At 38.9% G+C, this 23,707-nt stretch overlaps 1 protein-coding gene across 7 annotated transcripts in view; it reads left to right on the plus strand.

Moving 5' to 3' along the window:
• Positions 1–23,707, plus strand: part of LOC140936746 (LIM homeobox transcription factor 1-beta-like) — a 28,209-nt gene that overhangs the window by 2,898 nt on the left and 1,604 nt on the right. For 2 of the 7 annotated variants that reach the window (XM_073386231.1, XM_073386232.1), the window contains exons 2-7: positions 7,571–7,781; positions 17,126–17,364; positions 19,381–19,583; positions 20,425–20,502; positions 21,074–21,176; positions 21,949–22,530. In XM_073386231.1, the coding sequence (XP_073242332.1) occupies positions 7,571–7,781; positions 17,126–17,364; positions 19,381–19,583; positions 20,425–20,502; positions 21,074–21,176; positions 21,949–22,319 (1,205 nt within the window). In that variant the 3' untranslated portion in view covers positions 22,320–22,530. Of the gene's footprint in view, positions 1–978; positions 1,129–6,754; positions 7,482–7,570; positions 7,782–17,125; positions 17,365–19,380; positions 19,584–20,424; positions 20,503–21,073; positions 21,177–21,948; positions 22,531–23,707 lie in introns of those variants that run through there. The other 5 variants (XM_073386226.1, XM_073386230.1, XM_073386229.1 and 2 more) reach the window with 5 other exon arrangements.

Raw genomic sequence — 23,707 nt, forward strand, 5'->3', positions numbered from 1 at the left:
AGAGTCGAACGTGTGTCTTGGATGATAATTGCGAACTTACAACAGCAAACGGCCCTTACGACTAGCGGACAACTGAATCTTCAAAATATTTTGACTTTTAACGTTACTGGCATCTTAAAGCGATGGTTTCTTTTAAACCGATTACACAGACCGCGTACTTATGTTAACTCCGCCCTTTGATAGAGATCGAAACTTTGAACGATTTGCTTTACACCGCGACACTTCTAACAAAAATTTATCTCTTAAAACAGCATATACAATGCAGCGGTTTTTGTTTATAGTACGTGAGGTTTAACGGGCCAACTTCCCATTTTAATCACTTGATTTTTCTTTCAAAAATTCTGTACACCGGGCTTTCTGAAAGGTGATCATGATAAACATCTGTGTAAGGGTAAACGGAGTATAAATGCGGAGCACCTTACCAGTTGCCAGAATAAAGTTCAACTATATAGACCCTATAATCAAACTACCAGACTTGGCCTACGCAGATTACAAGCACTTCAGAGTTTTATTTGGGATAAATAACTGAGCTGAGCAGAGTGAGTGTAGCCTTTGTAGGGGACCTTGAAAATTTCGTCAATAAATTCACGTCAAAGTTTGACTTCCAAACGTTTGCACTGTAGTTACTGGGTCGCTTTTTCTACTGGCTGCTAAACAGGCACCACGTAGACTAATGAAATATACCCACCCGTAGATACGGCTTATTAACATACGACCGTTATGCAAGTTCGTCCAACGTTGGAGTTTCTGCTTGCTGTGAATTATTTACTAGACGGCCAATATACGAGAATTCAGGCTTGGCGAATACTTAATAAAAAGCAGCAGATATGTAACTAGAAACATACACTGATGCATGAAAAACCAACAAAGATGAAAGCAAATCACTAGAGTGATGAATATTCAAGCGTGTAGATATTGTCAGACTGACTTAGGACCCGCCTCATTGGCAGGATATGAATGGCTGAGCTTCAGGGAACTGGAAGCCTGGAAGCGAAGATCCGGTAACTCTATTGACTCAATAAGCTCGAGACTGAGAACTTTGTTCAGTACACGAATCTTTTAGCACTCAGGAAAATCTGGTCCGAATGCGAAACGGTGGCGTGAGCATGGCGTCTCCGCCTGTTTTAGGTAAGGAACCCTTTTGTTGTCATTTGTACACAAGAATGAAACTATTTCTTACATTAAGCGCTAATTTGTACACGATCAGAGTGGATATTGATATGTTTTCGTGAGTCTATCGTGACTAAAGGAACTCAGCAGACAACTGCCTCGGCGAGAAAACGGTTTGCCGTATTGTTTGAATAATTTGTGAGTAAGAGGTCATGTCGATGTTTGGGCTTATGCCCGTAAACTTTTACGTTTCCCTATTCGAATGAGCGGTTGCAATCCAAACAAAAAAGATTTGTTTTCCCCGGCTACGTTGGACCACCAGGATTCCCTACCGCTTTTACAGATTAAGGCTATGTTGGAAAAAGAAAATGCCTTATTATCGACGATGACAACTGCATCGACTCCAAGACAAATGTCCCCCTGAAGATGACAGAATGAGACATGGAATTGGCATTACACGCCAATTTAATAAGTCCAATTTGTCAGACTGATTTTAGAGCTGTTGATCGGTATATTTTACTACATTCAGGGGAGCCGTACCAAACGCGTATAATTACGAAAACATCGCCTTCTACTTACTCCTTTCCCTCTCTAAAACAAGTCAGTAATTAGTTTATGTCGTTAACCCGAAAATAAATGCGAATCTACCTCGATCGTGTTCATCAATTTAACTTTCTTGTGTAAGACTTGCCGGTGGTGTTCCGGTTACAATCGAAGCAAAACTTGGACGCGAAGATAACGCACAATAAGCTGCTGTCAGAAATAAATAAGCGTCATCTATAGTCCGAATTTCTACGTATTTTCTCTTCGGGGGAATCCGAGTTCTAGTACTGTTGTTTCACGAAGACCTTGCAGATGTCCCTAGTTCTCATCAGCCTCATTTACAAGTCATCCCAAGAATAGCTGTCAATTTGAAGAGAATTTTATTTCTCCTTGTTTGCTCTTGATCCTCCACGGGTGCAGCGTTCGATGGGGACAAAAACTAGTTCGGTCAATTCCACGAGGATGACTCGGACCACCGAGAAATTCAGTACCCGCTTAATGTACGAGTAGTTAATACAGCAAGGCAACTACAAAGAGTAAACAATTTATAACTGTGGCAATTTCTGTTTGAAGAGACTTAAGTTTGGGGAGTCAGTCAGTTGTATACACTTGGATATACACCTGCTAGTATTCGCATATTGGTAGAAAGCTTGATAGCCATATACGCGGCTAGAGACTGACTCGGCTTTACCATTATTTGTCAGCAATCTTGATGGCCGGGTGTAATTCCTACAGAGAATCAGTGCTCAGCTGATAAAGATTAAGGATAACTAATAAAACGCTATCTTCAAGCTCTTAAAAGGAAATAAAAGAACAGTTTTCTTTCCTTTGAGAATGTTAGAAGTTGTTTATGCAGAGGGAAATTCTTAAGCTTTCCTTTATAGCCAACAGAATTCCGTCATAACTCTTAGCGGCACCACAAGGACCTCCCAACCCGGATCAGAGAAACGTCCGCAGCTAGGGCCACAAATTAATTGTACTTCGTTTCGCCGTCTAGTTATGACTTACAATGCTTTAAGACACGAGAAAATGTCAGTGTACGTCTCTGAATATCAAAGAAAACGCCGATAGTTTTCCTGCATATTTGTGGTAAAAGGAATAAATGTGCAACTTGTGCAAAGAAGAAGATAAAACATTTCGTAAACCTAGCCTAAGGGCATAAAGATTTTTTTCCTTGCAACTGTAAGAGAAATGATTTCAAGCACAGCATTTTGAAGGGAATAACTAAGTAAGCACAGGCTGGACAATTTCATCTACACCACTCATGTAAGACTTAAGCCGAAAATGTAATCATGATAATAACAATAAAAAACAGTGCTTACAAGATCATCCTATAAGGTATAAAAATTAGTAAGTGTCAGGTTATATACTGAATTTTTTCTCCAGTTGTAATCAAAAGCAGCATTGATGACAAGATCATCTCATAACGAAAATGTCTGAGCGTGTGATTATACTGAATAATACTTTATATCGCGTATTATCAGCACACCTGTTATAATCTCTAACTGTCCATTTAAGATGACTAAAAATGAAAGACTTCTCTCGGCTTAACTCAAGAAATGGTTAGGTCGTAGCCTCATTTCCGATCCGGTCACTCGCCTCACCTTTCCAAGTTTCGTTCTAATTGTTTTAGAGGTTGTTATCGATCAATATATTGCACACCGTGTAACCGAAATAACTCAATTTTTTATTGAGTTGAGAGCACAGAAGTTATTGCCGTGTAAGTCTGACTCTGAACCGAAGTAATGCAGCCCGCTGGCAAAACGTGTATCCGGACTCAGAAACTCGTCAAAAACTTCTGTGGATGAAGTAATATTGAAAAGTAACGTCTTGCCTCAAACAGGCGAAACGTGAACCCAGTTATTATAATATAACACTGTGACAAAATGAAGGTTCTTTCTGGGTGAATAAAAAAAAAATTCTACAAAGCTCAGTTCATCTCAAGTGAATAAAATATTGCGGATACATTTGTCACTGCGGATACAGCATTTTTTGGCAGGTCCATCTTAGCGCTAGAAGATTAGAACATCTCTTAAAAAGCCTGAGATGAGTGTCCTATATAGTTAACTGAGATCTGCTCTTACTGACGAATACAACCATGACAACTAAACCGGCTCAATACACAAAGCAATTATCTATGGCTGTAGCGACGAAAGAAAGACCACCACCTTTTAAAACCACTTTTTTTATGTGCGATCTGTCAATAATAAAAGCTACCCTACGAATAGACACGGCCAAAATGCAATAATATAAACTTACCGAAGAATACTCGTAGTTTTGATCAAGTATTCAAGAAATGCCCCAATACATTGCAACCTAGACGGCTACGAAAACAAAACACTGTTGTACAGGGAGGCCCACAAAAATTGATCATTTTGTGGCAAAAGCGCTTTAAGAGCAAATGCTTGACATTTTATCTCAGAGTCAAAGTTTTACAAAGATCAGTTTATATTAAACCAGAAAATTGGATTTAAGATCAAAAACAAAAAAAGTTAGATTGCTCAAAAGAGAAAAATGTACAATTCAAGCCAGCACACACTTTAAGATAAAACAAATTTCCACCGTAATTCACGGACACACAACATCTATAGCAGCGGCAGCTGCAACCTAAACGAATCCTTTGAAATATTTTAGCATAATATTACCCTTTGAGTTGGGTGACTTCCGACATCATAAAACCAACCTTCAGCACGTTAATTTCTTTACGACTTCGCCTGCCTTCGGGCTCCTAGATGAAGGAAACAACTTATTTTCTCACAACAATGACTACGTAAACATCTTAAGAAATATCCATGAAGAAAATGCTAGAGTCAGCGGCGTATATTTTTCAAGGTTCCACCTCTTCTAAAGAGGAGCCGATGACACAATAGAATAAAAACTTGTAGAATACCAGCCGTGCTTTTCTATTGCTAATTATACGTAAGCGGAATCTTGCTCCTATCTCTAATGTTTCTCTTTCAGTATTTTTTGACTTCAACACAAAACTAACTTTTCAATAACGAAAAAAATAATGTCACGACAATCCGAGTTTTCACCTCTCTACACGCGCTGCCATCACTTTAATTCACATCTTGCCTGGAGCAGAGAACAAACAAGCGCGATTAGAATGGGTTAATGATTATTTTATTTGTTCAGGAATATTACTGCGTTAAAAAAGTCAAGTTTTCCACTTTAAGATTACAAGTTGGCCACCCAGGCCAAATGAGCGAGGAGGACAATAAAATCAAAGCACAAGATCACGTAACCCCCCGCTAAAGTCAGCTTGTTGAACTGCGGCAGTAGCCACTTGAGATGAAAGATTTGCCGCCTAACTCACAGCATTTGTTATTTCTCGAGAGGCGTGATGGTGCGTAAGTGTCTATTTAACCGCAATAATTTCCTTGCTTGAAAACCCTAATACGTAAACACAATTTTAAATTTAAGAAAACTCCCCTGGAATCAAACATTTGGATTGTCTTAGCGAAATCAAGGACGCTTTTGAGGACTGCAATGTAATACGGCTGTCGCGACAAAGCGATAAAATAGTTGAGTTTCGTCGGCGGCTCGAAGAACAAACGAACAATGAGGTCGGATCGGACATTTGACTAGGCCAACCTTACAGAGTAGGGTTTCATACCATTACGGCGGGAATGCTTAAGGATATAAAGAGATCTGTGTCTGGTACAAAATTTTCTTGATCGGTTGTAACTGTTGTCAATACCTATCCGGACTATAGAATTAACCACTTTAGAACTGAATAGCGAATAATTACAACGATGAAATTACGAAGAGCCACTTAATTAGAGCCATTCACTTGACCGAATAGTTAAAGCTAAGAGGTCTGTTTAGTCAGAGTCAAAACACTAAAACCACTGCCTAATTCACAAAGTGTTTGTTATTTTAAGATAGTAATAAAAATATTTCGGAACGGAGGAAGCCTTGGTCCTTATAAATCAAAAGAGCGAACATAAAAGAACCTTAACAAAGATCCGGCGATCATATGACCTCGTAAGTACAATTCTCCAGTAAACAATAACTTGACTCCACAACAAAAACTTTTGTTAACAAGCAATGCAATTTGGCTTCTTTAGTTTTCAAACCAACAAAACGTTTCGGGCGTCGAATTTTCGTCTGTCCAGGCCGACAGAAATCATTTCGAATGCAGAAAATAACAAAGCGAATCAAAGAAACCGACCCCATTCAGTCGTGTCAAAACAAAAGCTTATTCTCAACGGTTAAATGATCTTTTTTTCGCCACGAAAATGCCGCGGCGTAAGCTAAGCCACAATGAAAACGTTTTCTACCTGGAGTCAGTGCTGAGTACCGTCGGCTCTAGTCTAGGTTCGACGCTGGAGGGACAAATTTACAATTCACCGGTTGCAATCAATTGACACGCAGATTGACCTTAAAGCTACACTCACGACTTGCAGTTAACATACAAGAGGTCTTCGACGTATCGATCTTCTGCGGTTCAATTGTTCGAGCCGTGGAAAGAATAGGGTGAAAACGAACTCAATTGCCCATGAGATTTCGCATTGTCTTCAAGCCGCTAAATACCTGCAATTGGCGGTATCGAATTTCACGGGCGTGCCTTATGTCGCAAAACCACTTATGACCGACAGTTTTGCTTGTCAACAAGCCATCAATATAATCGCAAACGTGACGCCGAGCGCCCAAAAATAACGCAACACCAGTCAACACGAATAATTTTCCACTTAAAATTAATCCTTCTCATTCGGTGCGCTTTTTTTAGGCAGCAAACAAGGCAATAAAGGAGTGATTGTAAAAACGCCCAGCGTGTGCTTGGATTGTTATTTCTATCGTCTTCCTCGCGTTTCTAATTTGCTTTTTTCTTAACATGGTGGAACAATTGTGAGACCGCAGGTGGCCTGCGCAGATCGGACTCATTTTTTGCACGTGCAGTTCGCACTCAGCGGTTCTATGGAAACTTCCTCTTCATGGCAATGCCTTGGACACGAGCCTCGTTTTTCTGCTTTCTTCCGGTGAAGAGAGATCGACTGCAATTTGTGACTTTCGTCAATTCAAGCGTGTATCATAATAAGCTTTTGTAAACCAATTATTTCGATGCCAAAATCGATTAAGAGAGACGAGGCACTAAGCGCGAAATCTGTCTGCCCGAGATCAAGTCAAGAATAAAGCACAGAGGGCTACTTAACGAATTTATTTTCTACAACTTTCTTCGTAGTAGTGCCATTTGCCTTTTCATGCACGTGGACTCGGTGTCCTGTTGGTCCTGGTTGGTCACATAACGATCAATCAAGCTGTCATGTGTCATTAAAGAGGAGACAATAAAAAAGACGCCTAGTCGCCCTTCCTACCAATAGCTTAGTTGTTGAGGTGTCAAACCGATAGAGCGAGGTTGCCTTGAATCGAAGCGACTTTATACCGGGCAACTTTTCATACTATTCGGATTCGCGCGCGAAAAACTCAAGCGCCCTCGCACATCACTGCACAACCCAACCAAACTGAGTCCCCGTCCTAGTTGCAAAACAGGTGGAATCGTCCGTCCGCCGTGTCCCTCGCATGGAGCATAAATAGAAAACTACGCTACAAAAATAGAGAAGTCAATCGCACGGAAAAACAATTACACAAACAACAATACTGTGGCAAGTTTACAACTACAGTGTTGGTAGCTTGGTGCTTAGATCACAGAGATAGGATATCCCTGACAGCTGCTCTACATAAATACGTCTGGGTTATCCTTGACCGAGTTTGTGTAGTTTTTTTCTGCGGCGCGGTGGACTACTGCCACCGCGCGGCGATCTGATCCGAGTCACCGACGATGACTATGGAAGATAGCTGCCACCGGAAGGCTCCGAAAATAATCGGTTAGTTACACCTATTTGAAGCTAGGTTTGTAGAGAGGGCTGCTGCTGTTTAGAGTTTAATTTGACTTGATTGTTTTGCTATCTGTTAGCAGGGAAAACAAGCTGTGGGCAAAATGGAACTCAGAGACGGATGAGTGTGTGCACGGGATGCCAGGAACCCATCGAAGACCGATTTGTAATGAAAGTCACTGACGAGCCGTGGCATGAAAGCTGTTTGCAGTGCTGCGTGTGTGGAAGCGCCTTATCGCGTTCATGCTTCAGCAAGGACAGAAAACTCTACTGTAGAACCGACTACGAAAAGTAAGTCAGTACACTCTAGCAACACGACACGGTTAGAACACAAGCTGTCGCGTTTCTTCATGACATTTCATATTTTTGCTCACATTAAATATTCCTATAATTAATAGTTTTCTGCCTAAGTACCTAGATTACACGGCAGAAGGTCATTGCCAATTTCAAGGTATCGGTAATTTGGGAAATCTACAAGGCCTTTGGACCGTCTGCACCAGCACTCAAACGTCTTTGTCACGATTGTTGCTTGTTGCCTACAGTTGTTATGGACCGCTGGTTATTTTAATAAGGGTAATGCTTCTTCTAAACGTCTAGTAACTTTAATTAATCGCGATCTTAAATTTTCTGAAATGTCTGTAACGAGTAGTAGTTTTCGATTTTTTGATCACCACACAGCGACGGTCTAAATTTCTATTTACATCGTTGGTCTAAACATATACACGTTATGTATGCATCGGTCTCCTTTGAACATCTAAAGCAAAGGCCGCCCACAGATTTCGGAAAGTATGAATAATTATTGCGTTTTCTAACTTATTTTACCCTTTTAATATGATTAACATGTTGAATGGTACAGAATGATACTTATTTCTGAAATTTTAATTCTCGCGTAGTGGTGTTGTCAGATCTTGCGCTTTCTACAAGTAACAGTTTCGCTAGCAGGAAGTTCCTTTGAATGTGTTAATCAATCTTGCCTCTTTAAATGATAACTCTCTTCCGTTACTTGTAGTACGTTAGTGCCCGATTTTTTTCCTCTTCAATTTCGATAAGAGGTCTCTATAATGTCAGTTTGATATTTCTTTTGCTTATTTTTGTAATTGTCCGTTTCTATTATTATCATGCACTGTTTTCATGGATTACAACTACTGAAGGAACATTTAGAAGTTTAGGTCACTCGGTTTCATTTTACCAGCATCGCTGTAGTTCCACAAGAAACGATTCAGAACTTCAGCCGTTATCAGGACAAGTGAGAAAAGATACCATTAAACGGGAAAAAAATTGCAATTCTGTTTTTCTGCGATATTAATGATTTTTTTGCTTTGTTTTACCAATAATGTCCTTTTGTCTTGTTACATATTTGAATTAAAGAGAGATTGCTAAAGTGAGCATTCTACCGAAAAGCATTTTATCATCGTAACTCTTTCTATAAACTGAACAGTTAGAGTTACTTAAACTGCATAAAAGGCTTTTTCAATTGTCTCTATTTTACAGTAAACGAGTCCTGAATGCAACATTTAAATCATCTGAAAATATATTACTTCTTTAATAATAAAGTCTGGAAAATTATCACTAATCACGCTTTGAAAAGAAGAGTTGTTTTGCATACGACATTTTCCCCCTTGAAAAAGCTTTTTTTCATCTGCTCGTAAAATTGCTCGCCAGAAAATCAGTTAGCGGCGTAGTTTTTATTTTGATAATTGAATGTTTGCCCAGGAACGGATCTATTACCATTGTCAATCACACAAGGCCATTAAAGTGTTCTGGGGAAAGAGGTACTTCGATCAATACTTTGGCATCAAGGCTATTTGTTTCAACACAATATTATTGCCACTTTCAGTGCCTCAAGGCTGGGTTTCTGCTGCTACGTTCTTCAAAATAAAGCGACGTCACCTTGGAAATTTAAACTTAAAACGAAGCCGCCTTGTGGGTTATTTGTTTAAGAGAGTGTTAGCATATTCACTGATTTACTTTGAGCAAGACATCATTTCACGGATTTCTCTGTTCCTGTAGATGACAATCGAACAATCTGTCACGAAAAAACGAGAGGGTTGTTTCCAAAAAGGTCAAAATGAATTGGTTCGTGTGAAAAGCCATATTAACTGTTCAACACTTGTCTAGATTGGGAATTTTAAACATCAAAAGCGGCCATAAATTATCAGTAGGTAAAAACACACTTGGGTGAATTGAAGTCATCTGGCTTTCCAACTTTTCCGTACGCCTTTCCGTGGAGTAGGTGATGAATTTATCCGGAAATGTTGAATCGAAAGAAAACACTATAATTGCTTACAACAAGCTAGGACAAACATTACCACACGTGCTCACTTACTTTTCGAAATTCAACCTGTTGGTCTACCGTAAAAAGTCTTCATGAAAAACGTGGACAATTTCTTTGAATCAGGACTGCTGTTCACTGAATAGCCAAAAACTATACAAACAATACCACGATAAGCCCAACAAAAAGAGAAGGAACGATCAAAGAAATCCTAGCATGCTTTTTACTGGATGAGCAGAGTTTAAAATTCACCTTGTGACGCTTTGATTCTGATCAAAGGAAACCTGAATTATTCATAAAATCTTACACGGCTTTCGCAAACACATCTAGAGCTTAGAAATGATTCTTTTGTTGTTTGCTTCACAGAATTAAATGAAATTTTTCTGTTTTCTCGCTTTTTTTGCCAGTTGACGGCATCGGTAACGCTGTCAGTAACAGATGCTTTTTCTTGCTTAGATTGAAAGTATATTTCAAAGACAAACCACAGCTTCTTCTAGACAGGCTTTTAAAGATTTTAGGAATGCTTGAAACTAAAGATACAACCGAACATAACATAAAACTGCTTTATATTACTTTAGTTCTTAAGGAAATCAAAACAGGATATCTGTTTGTCCGAAACATGACCATTTTAAGATTTGCTAATGGCTTGCTATGGTCCTTGATATTTGTATCTGTCAACTATGTCGATAGCCAAGAAAAAATAGGGGAGCTTCAGGGGAAAACTATAGTTTTCAAGTATTACGTCAAGCAGTATTTGAATAAGAAGCCATCAAATGACAGCTTCTAACCAGCTTTCGAAGGCGACTGAGCCATTTTGATGCGCGTTTTCCTTTTCCTCCTGTAGAGTATTCGAGAATCAAGGCATGAACAGCATCGCTTTTAACTTTCATTTCTTCATATGTTACCAATTTAATAATTCTGTTCCGAGTAATCTGATAAAATATGCATTCGATTGCGAGTTGTGATTTCGTTATTTCAACTCTGAGATGCTTTTCGATCTCCAACTCTTCAAACGTAAGAGATAAAGTATTCTGACAGTCTTATTCAAAACCTTTTGTAGGTGAACCTGCTGGTCGGAAATGAGTAGATCTTTGCGCGAAACTAAAGAAATTCTGAAACAACTTGCACTATAACACGAAAAACCTAACTCAAACAATGCTAAAAGTGCTCGTGTTAGAGATGTTTCTTTGGTTGAACTGAGTTACTTATTTTCATTATATGACGCCAGTTCTCCTACAACAAGTTCTTGTAGCAAAACTCACCCTGTTTGCAGATTTTTGAATTCGTGGATTTAAACATTTACCTAAAATGTGATACTTAATTGTTACCAACGGTGGTTTTCTTTAACTGAGATTTTTAAATTACGTTCAAGCAGACATACTGTACAGGCCAGTGTCCAAAATTCACCGGAACCTATTTTCCAGTTCTTTCGAGGTTATCACTGCTGTTGTCTCTATTCCTTTGAGGTTTAAGTTACAGTGACCTTGTGATAGACCCATGGGTTATCGATCGCTAAAGATAGTTTTTTTCTAGCTCGTGAACGTGAACCCTAGTTTCTGATACTAAAGATAGCACTGAAATGTAGACTTTCGACTATGTTTGTTTGAGGAGCTTGTAGTTCAATTCTATAATTGAATCGACTCCCTGGGTTTGCAATCTTTTACTCTTGAGTACATTAAGTCTGAATCAAATTAACAGTAAAACGAACCGATTAAACATACAATCTTAACCGAAACAGCAATTTGGCTGGACTGTCGATCGGCAAATTGACAAGTCACCATCATTCCGGTTGTTTAGACTGGTAGATAACACACCTTGGAATCTTGGAGCTAAGGAGCCAAAGATACTTGGACTCAAAAGAATTATATTTATTGATACATATCAACAAATAAGACCTGGATTCGATTTAGTCTTCAAGCTTCTATAGCGTATTAAACGTTGATCTGACTTTTATGGAATGTACTGAAGAATATTGATAACTGTATTTTAGTAGTTTCCCGGACATCATCAGTTCATGCTGAAATGAAATCTACTTGTTGTTCGGAAACTCAGTTCTTGATGTATATTGTAGGCATGTGTACAAGTAACTTGAACAAAATGCCACCTAACCAGCAAACAAACACATAAAACTATTTTCAAAAGAGAGCCAAGGCCAACTGCATGCTGTATACTGAAGAGGGATTCGCCAAAAAAAGCCAAGTTTTCATTCTGGTTGCCACAATTTTCATATTGCTCAATTTTTGTTTACAAGTGGGGTTCCCTGATGCGAAGAACCGGTCGTTCACGCGACCTTTGCGTGTTTTGAGACGTTATCTATTACAAAAACCTTTCATCTGTTTAAGTAAATCTGTAAAGAGTTTTATGTACGGAGCAGCTTCCGAAAAGGAGGTTATTTAGAGCCCGTTTGAATCACAAGACAGCCAGTGATGCCAACGTAGATTAGATAAAGTTGGGTGCAGGCGGTCGTGGTCTTTTTGACGCCTAAAAATTGCTACTTCGCACTGCAACCCTGGTCTCCCGCAGTACGAAGTAGTTTCATCGGAGTCAAGTTAAATATTTTTATTGCCTTTTTCCCTCATATTTTCGTATTTTTGGGATGCATTTTTAGAGAATTTGGAACAGCGGGCACTTGCGAGTGTCCACGACCACACAAGTATATTTTGCTCTTCACATGCGTTAAGAAGTAAATAATTATACACTCGTCAAATCGTCAGATCCAACAGTTTAGAATTTCTTTATCTTTTGGCAATTGATAGCCAGTACTAGTAGTACTGAGTGTTTACATGTATTCAGTGGGTCTATATCATTGATATTTTTGTTTCCAAAAGGGCGTTAAATGTCATTATGAAAGAGAATAGCGTTCTAATATTGAATTAACCTGCACTCCCATGTCTCTCAAAAAATTCTAGAAAATTCTAAAACTTTGTTTTGTGAAATATTATAAGACAAATGGTCCAGTACCATGTAATACTGCCGATGAGATTTCATTTGTGTGGTCACATCATAGAGTTTCGTTGGCAGACTCATAATTTTTTGTATTCATATCGGAGTTCGTAGTAAAACAAACAATACCGTGAAAAACGTTTTCTGCTTCATAAGTATTTTGACAGACTTAGTCCGGGAATGCCCTCTCCTTCTCAACGAAAAGCTTTATTTATTCGTCAAATAACATTCCGGCATTAGCTAGTGACATATTCTTGTTTTAGGCCTCTAGTCAGCACTGCTCCTAACTGAACACAACAGTACGATCAAGGTAAACCAAGGCCTGCTATATTTCACAAGCCTGTTTTCCATGTTTGCTATATTTCTTTTGAATGGACGAGAAATTTTGGAAAAAAAAACACGAGAGCCACAATGATTAAAACGCCTCCACTTGCAATGACTCGACAATCATCAACACAACTTAACGTTATGACTTCGGTTCACTGTGGATTTTACAACGGCCACAACGTGCTTTGCTGATATTAGTCAATAAAATTTGTTTTACTCTCTCTTCTTATACAGAAACAAGTCTCAGTATGGCTGTGACTTTATACCAAATTTTGAGGTTTCTCTTTTTCTTTCCAAATAACGACTAGTTTAACCAGTACAAGAAGAGCTAAGATTTCCTTAAAGGAATTTTTCAGTCGACTGAGAGCGACTTGACGTTAAGATACGACAAAAATCTTAAATTTGTTTTGAACGAACTGCGGAACGAATAACGAGAAAATGATAGTCTTACCGAAAAAGTTGCATTTGAATTTCTTGAATGATGGGCCATGTAGAATGGAAGGAGGCCGTGTTACGAGTTTTTGGTGTGCTTTTAAACCCAAACCGAAAAAAATTGGAAAATGGGAAAACCCTGAAAAATGGTTTACTGTTCTGCTTAAAATTACTTTACGATTCTGCCTAAACTGTGCAATAAATTATCCCTCTACTCTGCGTGTCTTGGGCTTTCGATAACCAGGATGGAAATGGATTGCCACTTTAAAAAATAGGGCTCACTGGCAACCCTTATGCTGTAGAAAATCCCCAAGCAGGTGCTCATGATCTAGCTTTGTTTGCAAGGTTCGCTTGGTAGCCATCCATTCGAGGTCCTAGCTTAAAAAAGACGACTGAGAATACTTAGTTTAATTGGCATAGCTCTCGTAAGACCAGATAAGAGTCACTAAAGCCTTTATGTTACACCGCATAACCCATTATTAACTTCTTCTTCTTCAAGTGAAGACCACTTTTGACCCTCTAATAAACGCTACTATGGAGCCAAACGAAATAGCTCTAACTAGCTGGGACTATTCAAATGAAACCTCTGTCAGTACTTCGTCTGAGTTGTTCATCAGTGGTGTTACAGTAGAAGATTTAAGATTTTGCTTACGCCGATTTTAAGTGCTTTCAGGGTGAAACGGGTCGGGTAATTTATTCGCAAAGAATCAAATCTCTCACTGCCTTATTGTAAGTTGCTTTAGAGAGGTTACGATTTAAGAACTGAAAGTAGTACTCAAAAAATTTCTCATTCTAATGTGGCGAGTAAAGTGTAATCTATTTTAAGGCGTTTTCTTTTTTACTTCATCATAGTTGGTTTGGTTTACTTTGGAAACGGTGTAAATCATATCATGACAGTATATATTTTATTGCTGTAGTAATAGGGTATTCTATTACGTGACCGGCTTCCTTTTTTTACATTTTAAGAGGTATTTCGGTTCATAGTATCAAAAATAGAGTGACCATATCACAATCTAAGTATCACTAAAAGGAGGATGGAAAAACATTATTTTAAATAAGTCTATTGAAAAGCTAATATGTTGACAGGAACGAAAATTTAGAAAGTGATATGAGCGTTTTGTTTACATAATTTGATAGTTCTTATTATATGTGCGAGGCGGTCACCTTTAAAAAAGCAGAGACTTATAAACAATGTTAAAAGATTAAGAGAAGGAGAGAAATTCTTCGAAATGACAAACCAGCAAAAAAATGCATTGAGCAGCAAGAAGGAAAATAACCAAGTTGGATCTGAGAATCTCACCTTACAGAATAAATCTTTTATGTTTGCTTTTCAAGGCAGGTTTGTCAACTCGTGGAAAATGAGATATATAAACGCAAATACAAAAACCTGCTCGTAGATATGGTATCTCAAGAGCTTATTTAACCAGCTGAACACGACAATTATTTCACTTATTATCTAAGTTTACGGAAACGTGGTCGAAGACAGGTTTGTTTAAAACACGTTAAACACACTATTGCTCTGTTTGCTATTCCAACTCGCTAATTTAAGATAACTGTTAACTACTTTATTTTGTCAAATATTCCTGAAAATACAGATAAAAACTCCGCGAAAATGGGAGAGATAAATCTTCACTAAGCTGTCTGGAGTTCTGTTGTTATAGTCTTTCTTCGAAGCACTTTCTATGTTAGCTTTTCATTTTAGTTCTGCCATTCGGTGTTCCATAGGTCAAGTAAATGACTCCGGCGAATTCTGACCGACGGACGACCGCTTATTTGACTTCTTTATAAATCTTTACTCCCTGAGGACATTTTATTCCCTTCTAACGTTTGACTCTGTGTAAGAAATCCTACAGTGTGACCATTCAAATGAAAACTCTCTAACAGCATTTTCTTTTGGCAATTTTTTAAGGCGTATTTCTGACTATTTGAGTCTTCGGATAACGGAGATATCACGTTGTGCGCTACTTTCTCTTACAAAAATAAAACCTCTTCAGCAATTCTTACATCTGGTACTATTTATTTAGTATGCAGTTTTAATTTTGACGTCCTCGGGCGAAATATAGCTTCGGCTAGCAAATCTCCTTTCGCGCGCTACTCTGCACAAATGGAGAGTTTGCTCGCAGGCTGGAAGAAATACGATGGTGCCACCATTCAAATAAACCATTTGGTGTTCTTTCACATCTTGAAATGTGGCATTCGTGGATGAAAACCTGTGTTGTGACCCAAGGGGGTACTCCCATACATTACCTACACGGGTATGTGCCGCCCAACGGGGTCGTGATTTTGAAGCTTCCTGATTTAGAACGGGGTATCCATTTCGGAGGCGTTTTCTAGAACGGCGTATAATACTTCAAACGCATGAAAGCTTCAATTTTGTAAGCAGCCATTTGGAATTATTCAAGGACAGATTGCTTTTAAAAATACGGTTCAATGCGTTAACAAGCAAACTGTTTTACTCTTGTTGCACCCTAGAACGGAGTATAAAAAAATTGGCCCATTTCTAGAACGGGGTACCAGTTTTAGGGCGAATTCTAGAACGGGGTATAAAAAATTGGCCCATTTCTAGAATGGGGTTTTAGAACGGGGTCCCAATTTGGAGTCCCGGGCGGCACATACCCACCCAAAAAATACCCAAGTGCCCCCCCCCCCCCCCCCCGGGTGTTGTGACCACTGATATAAAATCTCTTTGGTCATACTTTTGCTTTGTGTCTTCAATTTCTGTATTTTTCAAAAGGAAATTTCTTTAGTTTTAACTCTGACAATTGTATCACGTACAAAATGGCACAGATGTTGTTACTTATCACGTGTCTGATGGTAACAGGACCTCCCCGTGGTTAGAGTGGTCTCACGTTAACTCTGAGTTCGATTTCTAGGTTGCGCAAGCTGGTTTAACTCTCTCCGACCTTTTCGGTTGAGACACTTAAGTTCTTCTGTTGAATTTGAGTTTGGCGCACCATTAAACCAGCTGAACATCAATCTGTTGGACTGACACAACTTTCTCAAACCACTGTAATACATTTACCTCAATAAGGGTTTTATTTGGAATGCTTTTCAGTCCACGGGTGTCCAAAAGATACGCACCGGACGGTCAAACCAAATCCAATCGTGAAACCGAGAAAGAGACGTGCTCGTCTCCAACCTCCCACATTGAAGTAAACGCTCCCGGCTGCCGTGTCTGACTCGACCTCAGCAGCTCCGAGTCGTAATCGCTTACTTCGGATATTTTAGTTTATTATTGAGGAGACCGTGCGACAAAAGAGAGAGAGCGTTTGTCTCCAGTGCCCCACATGGAAGTAACCGCTCCCGGCTTCCTGGTCTGACTCGACCTCAGCTGCACGCAAATGGTTATTTGGGTATACAGTAATACGGTATTTTAGATAACTACTGAGGAAGGAGGGCGCCAAGAGAGAGAGAGAAAGGCGCGCTCGTCTCCAACACCCCACATTAAAGTTAATCCTCCCTGCTGCCCTAGCCTTGGGGAAGCCTTTGAAGGAGGCAGCTACCTCGACGTAATTGGAACTGTAACCCTTATCCACCCAATATTCCCAAATAATGGAGATTGCACGGCACCTTTTTGTTTTGTCCTCAGCATGCATTGCTCGATAATCTGTTTGTATGAGTAACACTTATCCATGATTTCTATGACTTTTTGCTCTTACAGGACGTATGGAACAAAGTGCAGTGGCTGCAAGACAACAATACCAGCAAATGAGTTCGTGATGCGGGCTTTAGGAAATGTGTATCACATACAATGCTTCGTTTGTACTATGTGCGGACACCGGCTTGAAAAAGGCCAGGAATTTGCACTGAAAGATAACAATTTATATTGTAAAGAGGACTATGGAAAGATACCGATTAAAGGACCAGCCAACAGCCCACCTCACAAACAACAACAAGAAAGTGAGTTAAACTTCGATGATGATGTTCTTTCCTTTTCATTGTTGTTGTTTTTCCGAGGGTTAAGAGTAACTGAACAGTTTCAATTGACCACTCCAGAAATTGTCATAACATACCATAATGCTCTTTGTTTGTCACCCCAAAATTTTGCATAAGCATTGTCTTCAGTTTATCTTGGGAATTAAAATGGCCCCAAGACAAACTGAAAACAATGCTTATTCAAATTTTTGGGGTGACAAACAAAGAGCATTATGGTATGTTATGTTATTTTCTGGAGTGGTCAACATTTCCGGCGACAAATCGCCATATTTCCCTTGCCTCATGTAAGGGAATCCAAGACAGTCTTGGATTCTGGATTCCACATCTGGATTCCAGATTCTGGGCACTGGATTCCAGCCTCCAATCAATAGCAGGATTCCAGATTCTTTGAGCTGTATTCCAGGGATACCAGATTCCACTAGCAAAATTTCCCAGATTCCAGATTTCACGAGCAAAAATTTCCTGGATTCCCGGATCCCTTACATAGAGCGATTTCCCCTTTGAAACATCAAGAGTCCTATGTAAACTTGCATCAAATAAATGAACTAAAACGAGTAAAAGTTATCAGTAAAGTATAAATACCGTCACCTGGTGTCATTGTCTTTCTTTCTACCAGGTTTCAGCCCAATTTGAGCACTAAAACATCATCTCAACCTGACAGTGACTTGACATGTGTAATGGAAAGGGATTTTCTCTTTCCATTACACAGTCAGGTTAGGTAATGTCAGTGCTCAAGTTGTGCTGACCCTTGATGAAAGAAAAACAATGACACCAGGTAACAATATTGATATGTTATTGATAACTTTTACCCATTTTAGTTCATCTATTCCGTGTAAGCTATATTTCCCATAAAAACTCTCATATTTCGCTTGGGTCACCTGTGCTCAGCCCAGATTTTCTAGGTTCTTAGGTGAGCCACCAAAAGAGTTCCCTTTTTTTGCACATTCCGTACAGAGGAGAATTTTTAAGTAGTAAAATCCAACTTAGTGGTCTATTATCAACGCTATGTTCTGATTGGTTGAGCTACTACTAGGCTATATGTTATAGCCCACTAATAGCAAAAAGCGCTGGCTTTGAAAACCAAAACAATGGCGACTGAATCACGTTTTGCTGGCTAAAGTTGTTTTGTCTCTATATTTTTGACCAACTAGTTGGATTTTACTAAAACAATTATTCCTTTCATCCCCCTGGGCTATTGCGGGCTCGAGGAATAATTTGTTAAATACAACTTTTCAACCTTAACTGTTTCTCCCTTGACCAAGCATTGTAGCCTTATCTTTTTCTATTTTTGACCCTAATCAAGCCAGCTACAACCCTGTACAAAATGTCCTTTGGACAGTGTTACAATATTCATAATTCTGTTAAAGGTTTGAACCCAGGAGTCATTTTATAGGTTAAGTATGATCATGCGGGTGATCATAGTCTTGAGTGAGACTGTTGTTGACAGAGACGGATGTTTAAACAACCTGTGTGGTAGTCATCAATCAGGTCAATAACCAGAGGTTAATATTATCAACTGATCTGACGAACCTCACTTTAAATATGAAGTTCACTACCACACAGGTTGTCAAAACATTAGTCACTGTCAACAACAGTCCTATTCAGGACTACGATCACCTGGATGTTGATGCTTCACCTACTTATAAATATTTGTAATTAGCTGTAATTTCTGGGTGCCCTCACAAAAGAGGGCTACTTTTTGAAAATACCTTTCCATTCTTCTTCAGGCTCCCACATGATATAGTGTGGAAACTGTTGAAAAATTCTGGATACACCCATCTTATGTTGTTTGTGAGGTGGGGAAAGGGGCTGGGCATGTGTAATTCAAAAAGAGCCCCACAAATGCAAATTTAACACAATTGCTTGGCCCTTTTTTCCGCCTTTGTATAATCCTAATATTTATACGACATACCGTGTACAACTTGGTCCAGAGCAACTTACTAGTTATGCTCTTTTTTCCTTTTACTTGTTTCTTTGCAGATGTTATCAATAACATTTTAAAGACTGAAAAAGAAACCAAATCAGAGAAAGCTGACAACTCAGATTCGGATGATTCTTCAGTAATAGCTGATGATGAAAATGACGATAAGAAAGGACCAAAACGACCAAGAACAATACTCACGAGTCAACAAAGAAAAATATTTAAATCGGCATTTGAAATAAGCTCCAAGCCTTGTAGAAAGGTAAGAAATTAAGTGGAAACGCTTATTTAAATTGCCTTGCGTAACTTGTATCTGATACGACCACTTGATTCTTTTCTTGTTTCTGCGGTGCCGTTAATCACTCTAAAATATATGTGAATTTCACTTCACGGTACTCTATGTGCAGTAAAGTTTAGGCAGCTTTCTAAGTCGTGAAACAAATAGCCTGCGTAACGCAGGCTACAAAATGATTTAGGGTGCTAAGGGTCACAAACTTTAGCTTCGCCGTCCCCTCAAAATTCAGTCTACTCAGATGTGTATTAAAAAAAGACACGTTCTCACAACTGGAGTCTTGTTCTTGGATAAGTCTTAAAAATGCCAAAGAAATGAAATGCAGTTCAAAAAGTGCAAAAATATGCACACTCGACTCACCTGCGAAGCGTGACGAATCCAACGAAAGAAGAAGCTTGGTAACCGCGTCTGGATTAGTAGAGCCCAGTCTCGGTCTTTCTCGAAAGTCCCGCCCGATAATGGGCATGGAAAGCTGTCATTCAATGGATAATTAATTGTGTAGTTCGGCAGATAACATTATTAAACTATCAGTTAACAAAACACAATGAACGGGTTTGTTAGCTAGTACCTGTCCGTTTTTTCTTTAAATTTTGATTTGAAGATTTGATTTCGGGCCCGACTTTCGAGGAACAGACCTCTTGGAGTGCTGCCCTTTGCTTTCTCCAAAAGCCGTTAAAGTATTTTCGGCGTTCCCAGCATGAAACATACAACGTGTAGGGTCGTAGTATTTCTTGCTCCCTCCTTTAACGACAGGTTCTCCCCGATATATCATTATTCAATTTGCTATTACTCTATAATTTGTAAATTAAAGGTTAGAGAGGAACTTTCAAGAGAAACAGGACTTAGTGTTCGCGTCGTCCAAGTCTGGTTTCAAAATCAGAGAGCGAAGGTAACTATGATAATTACAGTCCTTTACTTTCGATAGAGGATGGCCTGCCTGTTTGAAACATTTTACTTATAACAAGGAGCTTTTTCCCGTTGTTTTCTCTCACATGTTAGACTTTCAAGGAAGAAATAGTGAAGGAAGGAATTACTGAATGAATGAATGATGCCCTGATATAATACACTGTTATAAAAGAAAATCTTACACATTTGAAAACGTTATCAATTTTATACTTCGGTCTTTAGTCAATAATTATACAATTGTAAATAATTTTTATCAATTCTATTTTAATTCTTTTAATTCTGTCTCCATTTAGTTGCCGTTCCTCTACTGCTATTTTTATAGTTTGAAAATTAAAATTGACTGATTCATTCATTTATTTATTTATTCATTCTTAATGTGATAGGTGGATACGGGGTAACATTTTGACTACTTATCACAAATGGGACAAGACAAAACCATGTTAGATTATTTGCGTATCCGTTAGTACAGTATTCTACTCGGGTATACCAGCTACCCATTTTGGAAAAATAATGTGAAGAAAGTAAAAAATTGTTGTTCTTGACTTGTTTTTCAGATAAAGAAGCTTGCGAGAAGAAACAACCCTGAATCGGACGGAGCTGCTAGCTGTAGAGTAAGCAACCGGCAAAGAAGTCTTAAAAAGACTAAAGACGGCAAATGTAGGTTTATTTGATATTTGAAGCCTACATTGCAGGCGTTTTCTTGGGGTGCTCGAGCTCTAGCCATCTCGTCCCCAGGGCGCTTTTCCCTGGCTTTGGAGGTCGGGCGGCCCACCCCCAAAGCCAGGGAACCGCCCTGGGGACGAGGTTGGAGCTCTAGATTTCGCTTGGGTTATAGTCCCGTTTCTCTTTCTGCTCAAAAGCAACATCTAAAACTTCATGAATATGCTACCACTCAATCATTTATTAATCGGTTCATTTATTGATTTACAGTCAAAGCTCCCGTAAGCGACCAAATTAAATGCGTAGGTTCAGTGGTCGCATACGGAAGGTGGTCGCTTACGTGAATTGACCCACAGGGGGTCGCTTCCCAAAATAGGCCCGGACACATCTGAAATTTGGGAGAGAATTCATTATATGCATTTTCTAATAAGTTATGATATGTGCAGTTTCATGTTCAGCACCAAACGTACATCGCATTATCTTAGAAGTGTAGTACAAACAACAACCCGCCGGCTACATGATAGAGATCAAACCATGTCTTAAGTGGATAGCTAAGGGGAAAAGTTTGAAGCTGTTTTCCAAAAAAGTGGTTGCGGTCTCTTACTAGCTAGAGGGGGTCTTTTACGAGAGGTTCAAACTAAAGTGATTTTACTGGGGAACTTTTGGTGTTTTGAGAGGTGTTCGCTTACGAAAGGTGGTCGGACGTGGAGGTTCGACTTTATTTATTTATTTGTTTATTCATTCATCTTTCTATTTACCTTTCATTTAGCATCAAGTCCAAGAGACAAAAGGCGGGCTGACAGAGACAGTTTGGACCTTCCGCCTTCGCTTTCCCCTCCCCCTCAGCTACCAGGATCCCAGCCCCCTCCTTATGGAATGCTTCCTCCTCAATACCAACATTTACAAAATCATATGGGACCAATGATGGCGCCACCGCAGTTCCAACCACAGTACCAACCACCGCTTAACCACATAGACTCCGGGGAAATTCCTATGGAACATGGAATTCAGGGTATCGATGAATGCATGATGCGACCGCAGCAGTTTAACCCCGCGGATATAGGCGGATACCCTACGACTACAAATCACAATGGTCAGAATCACTTAGAACTTATGCATGACATGATTAATTCATTTTAATTTATTATAATTGATTCAGAGGAAACAATATATTATGCGGCGGCTTTAGAAGGTCACTGTTTCTCACATGAGGCTTGGTCCTTGGATAAGTGACCAGAGATTACAGCTGAAAAAATAAAATCTTTGTTGCATGGTGTTCCAAAACAACAAAACCATAATAGGTTAGATTTTATTTCTGTTCTCAATAGAAATCATTTGCTTGTTAAGCACTGTTCTCGGCCGCAGGACGCGGTAAAAGCGATATTTCGATAATTATGAATGTTGCAGCTCTGATAGAAATAACATTATGTGACTGATAAAGTTTTTATTTATTTATTATTTATATTTTTTTTATCTATTTGAATACTCTAAGGTCATCTTTTTTGACAGAAAAATGAACTTCTCAGTGCATGCTCATTTTCAGTAACACCATGTCTGGGTTTCATTTTAAAACTTTACTGTAATTGTACACCCTCTTAGCTAGCTCTTTGAAGCTGTTCTACGAAAATAGACTCCGTGAATGTGTCTAAAAATTGAACGTCGAATAGAAGCTAAAACTTCCCGAAAACGAAACAAATTCCATCTTGTAATTTCCAGTCTTTGATATGATGTCATTTATTAGCCCTAAAGAAAAAACAACTGGAGGTCTTCTCGCACTAACTTCTGGCATACTAGAACAGTATTTTTGGCCAAAGAACTACCGTAGCTAATCGAGTAGAACGTAGTTTTTTGAAACCTCATTCTCCTGTTAGGTTCGTCTTTCCTGTTTGACTTTGTCATAGCAACATGTAACTAAGCAACAACTCGCAATTTCCATGCAAATTGGTTCGTATTGGACTGAAGTACGGCGCGGACAGCGTCGAATAAAAATTGATCTAAAGACTAAAATAAGGTAAATTATTCCATTTTTAATGGTACTGCTGGCGATAAGCGTTTTCTATATTAGTATTGAGTTATTTTTGTTTGCAATGTTAAATTCAAAGATGATACATCTCAAATCACCAACGTCTAAACCTGGTGGATTTTAGTGGTGTAAGAATTTTAAGTAAGTTTCATGTTTCGTTCATCTTTCTAATGCAGCTATAGACTTACCAGGCAGAGTTGTAAACGTAATTATTCTTACTAAAAAAATGAATTGAAGTGAGTTTGTTGCTATGTTTTTTTTCTTAGCCTGACGAACGAAATTTGTTCATCAGTTATATCACTTCGTTAAGACAAATGAACGAAAAAACCAACGGCGTAGGTGTCGAATTCAGTTTAACTTGAAACATTTCCGCACGAGACTCGGATCAATCCACTTAAAGATGTTTTTCTATACATTTCTTTATAAAACTTCTACTATTTTCCTTCAAATGCTTAGTTGTCAGTTCAGATGTTCAGTCACATAAACTTTTTAAACTTTAACTAAC

The sequence above is a fragment of the Porites lutea genome, chromosome 5 (assembly GCF_958299795.1).
Source record: "Porites lutea chromosome 5, jaPorLute2.1, whole genome shotgun sequence".
Classification (NCBI taxonomy): domain Eukaryota; kingdom Metazoa; phylum Cnidaria; class Anthozoa; order Scleractinia; family Poritidae; genus Porites; species Porites lutea.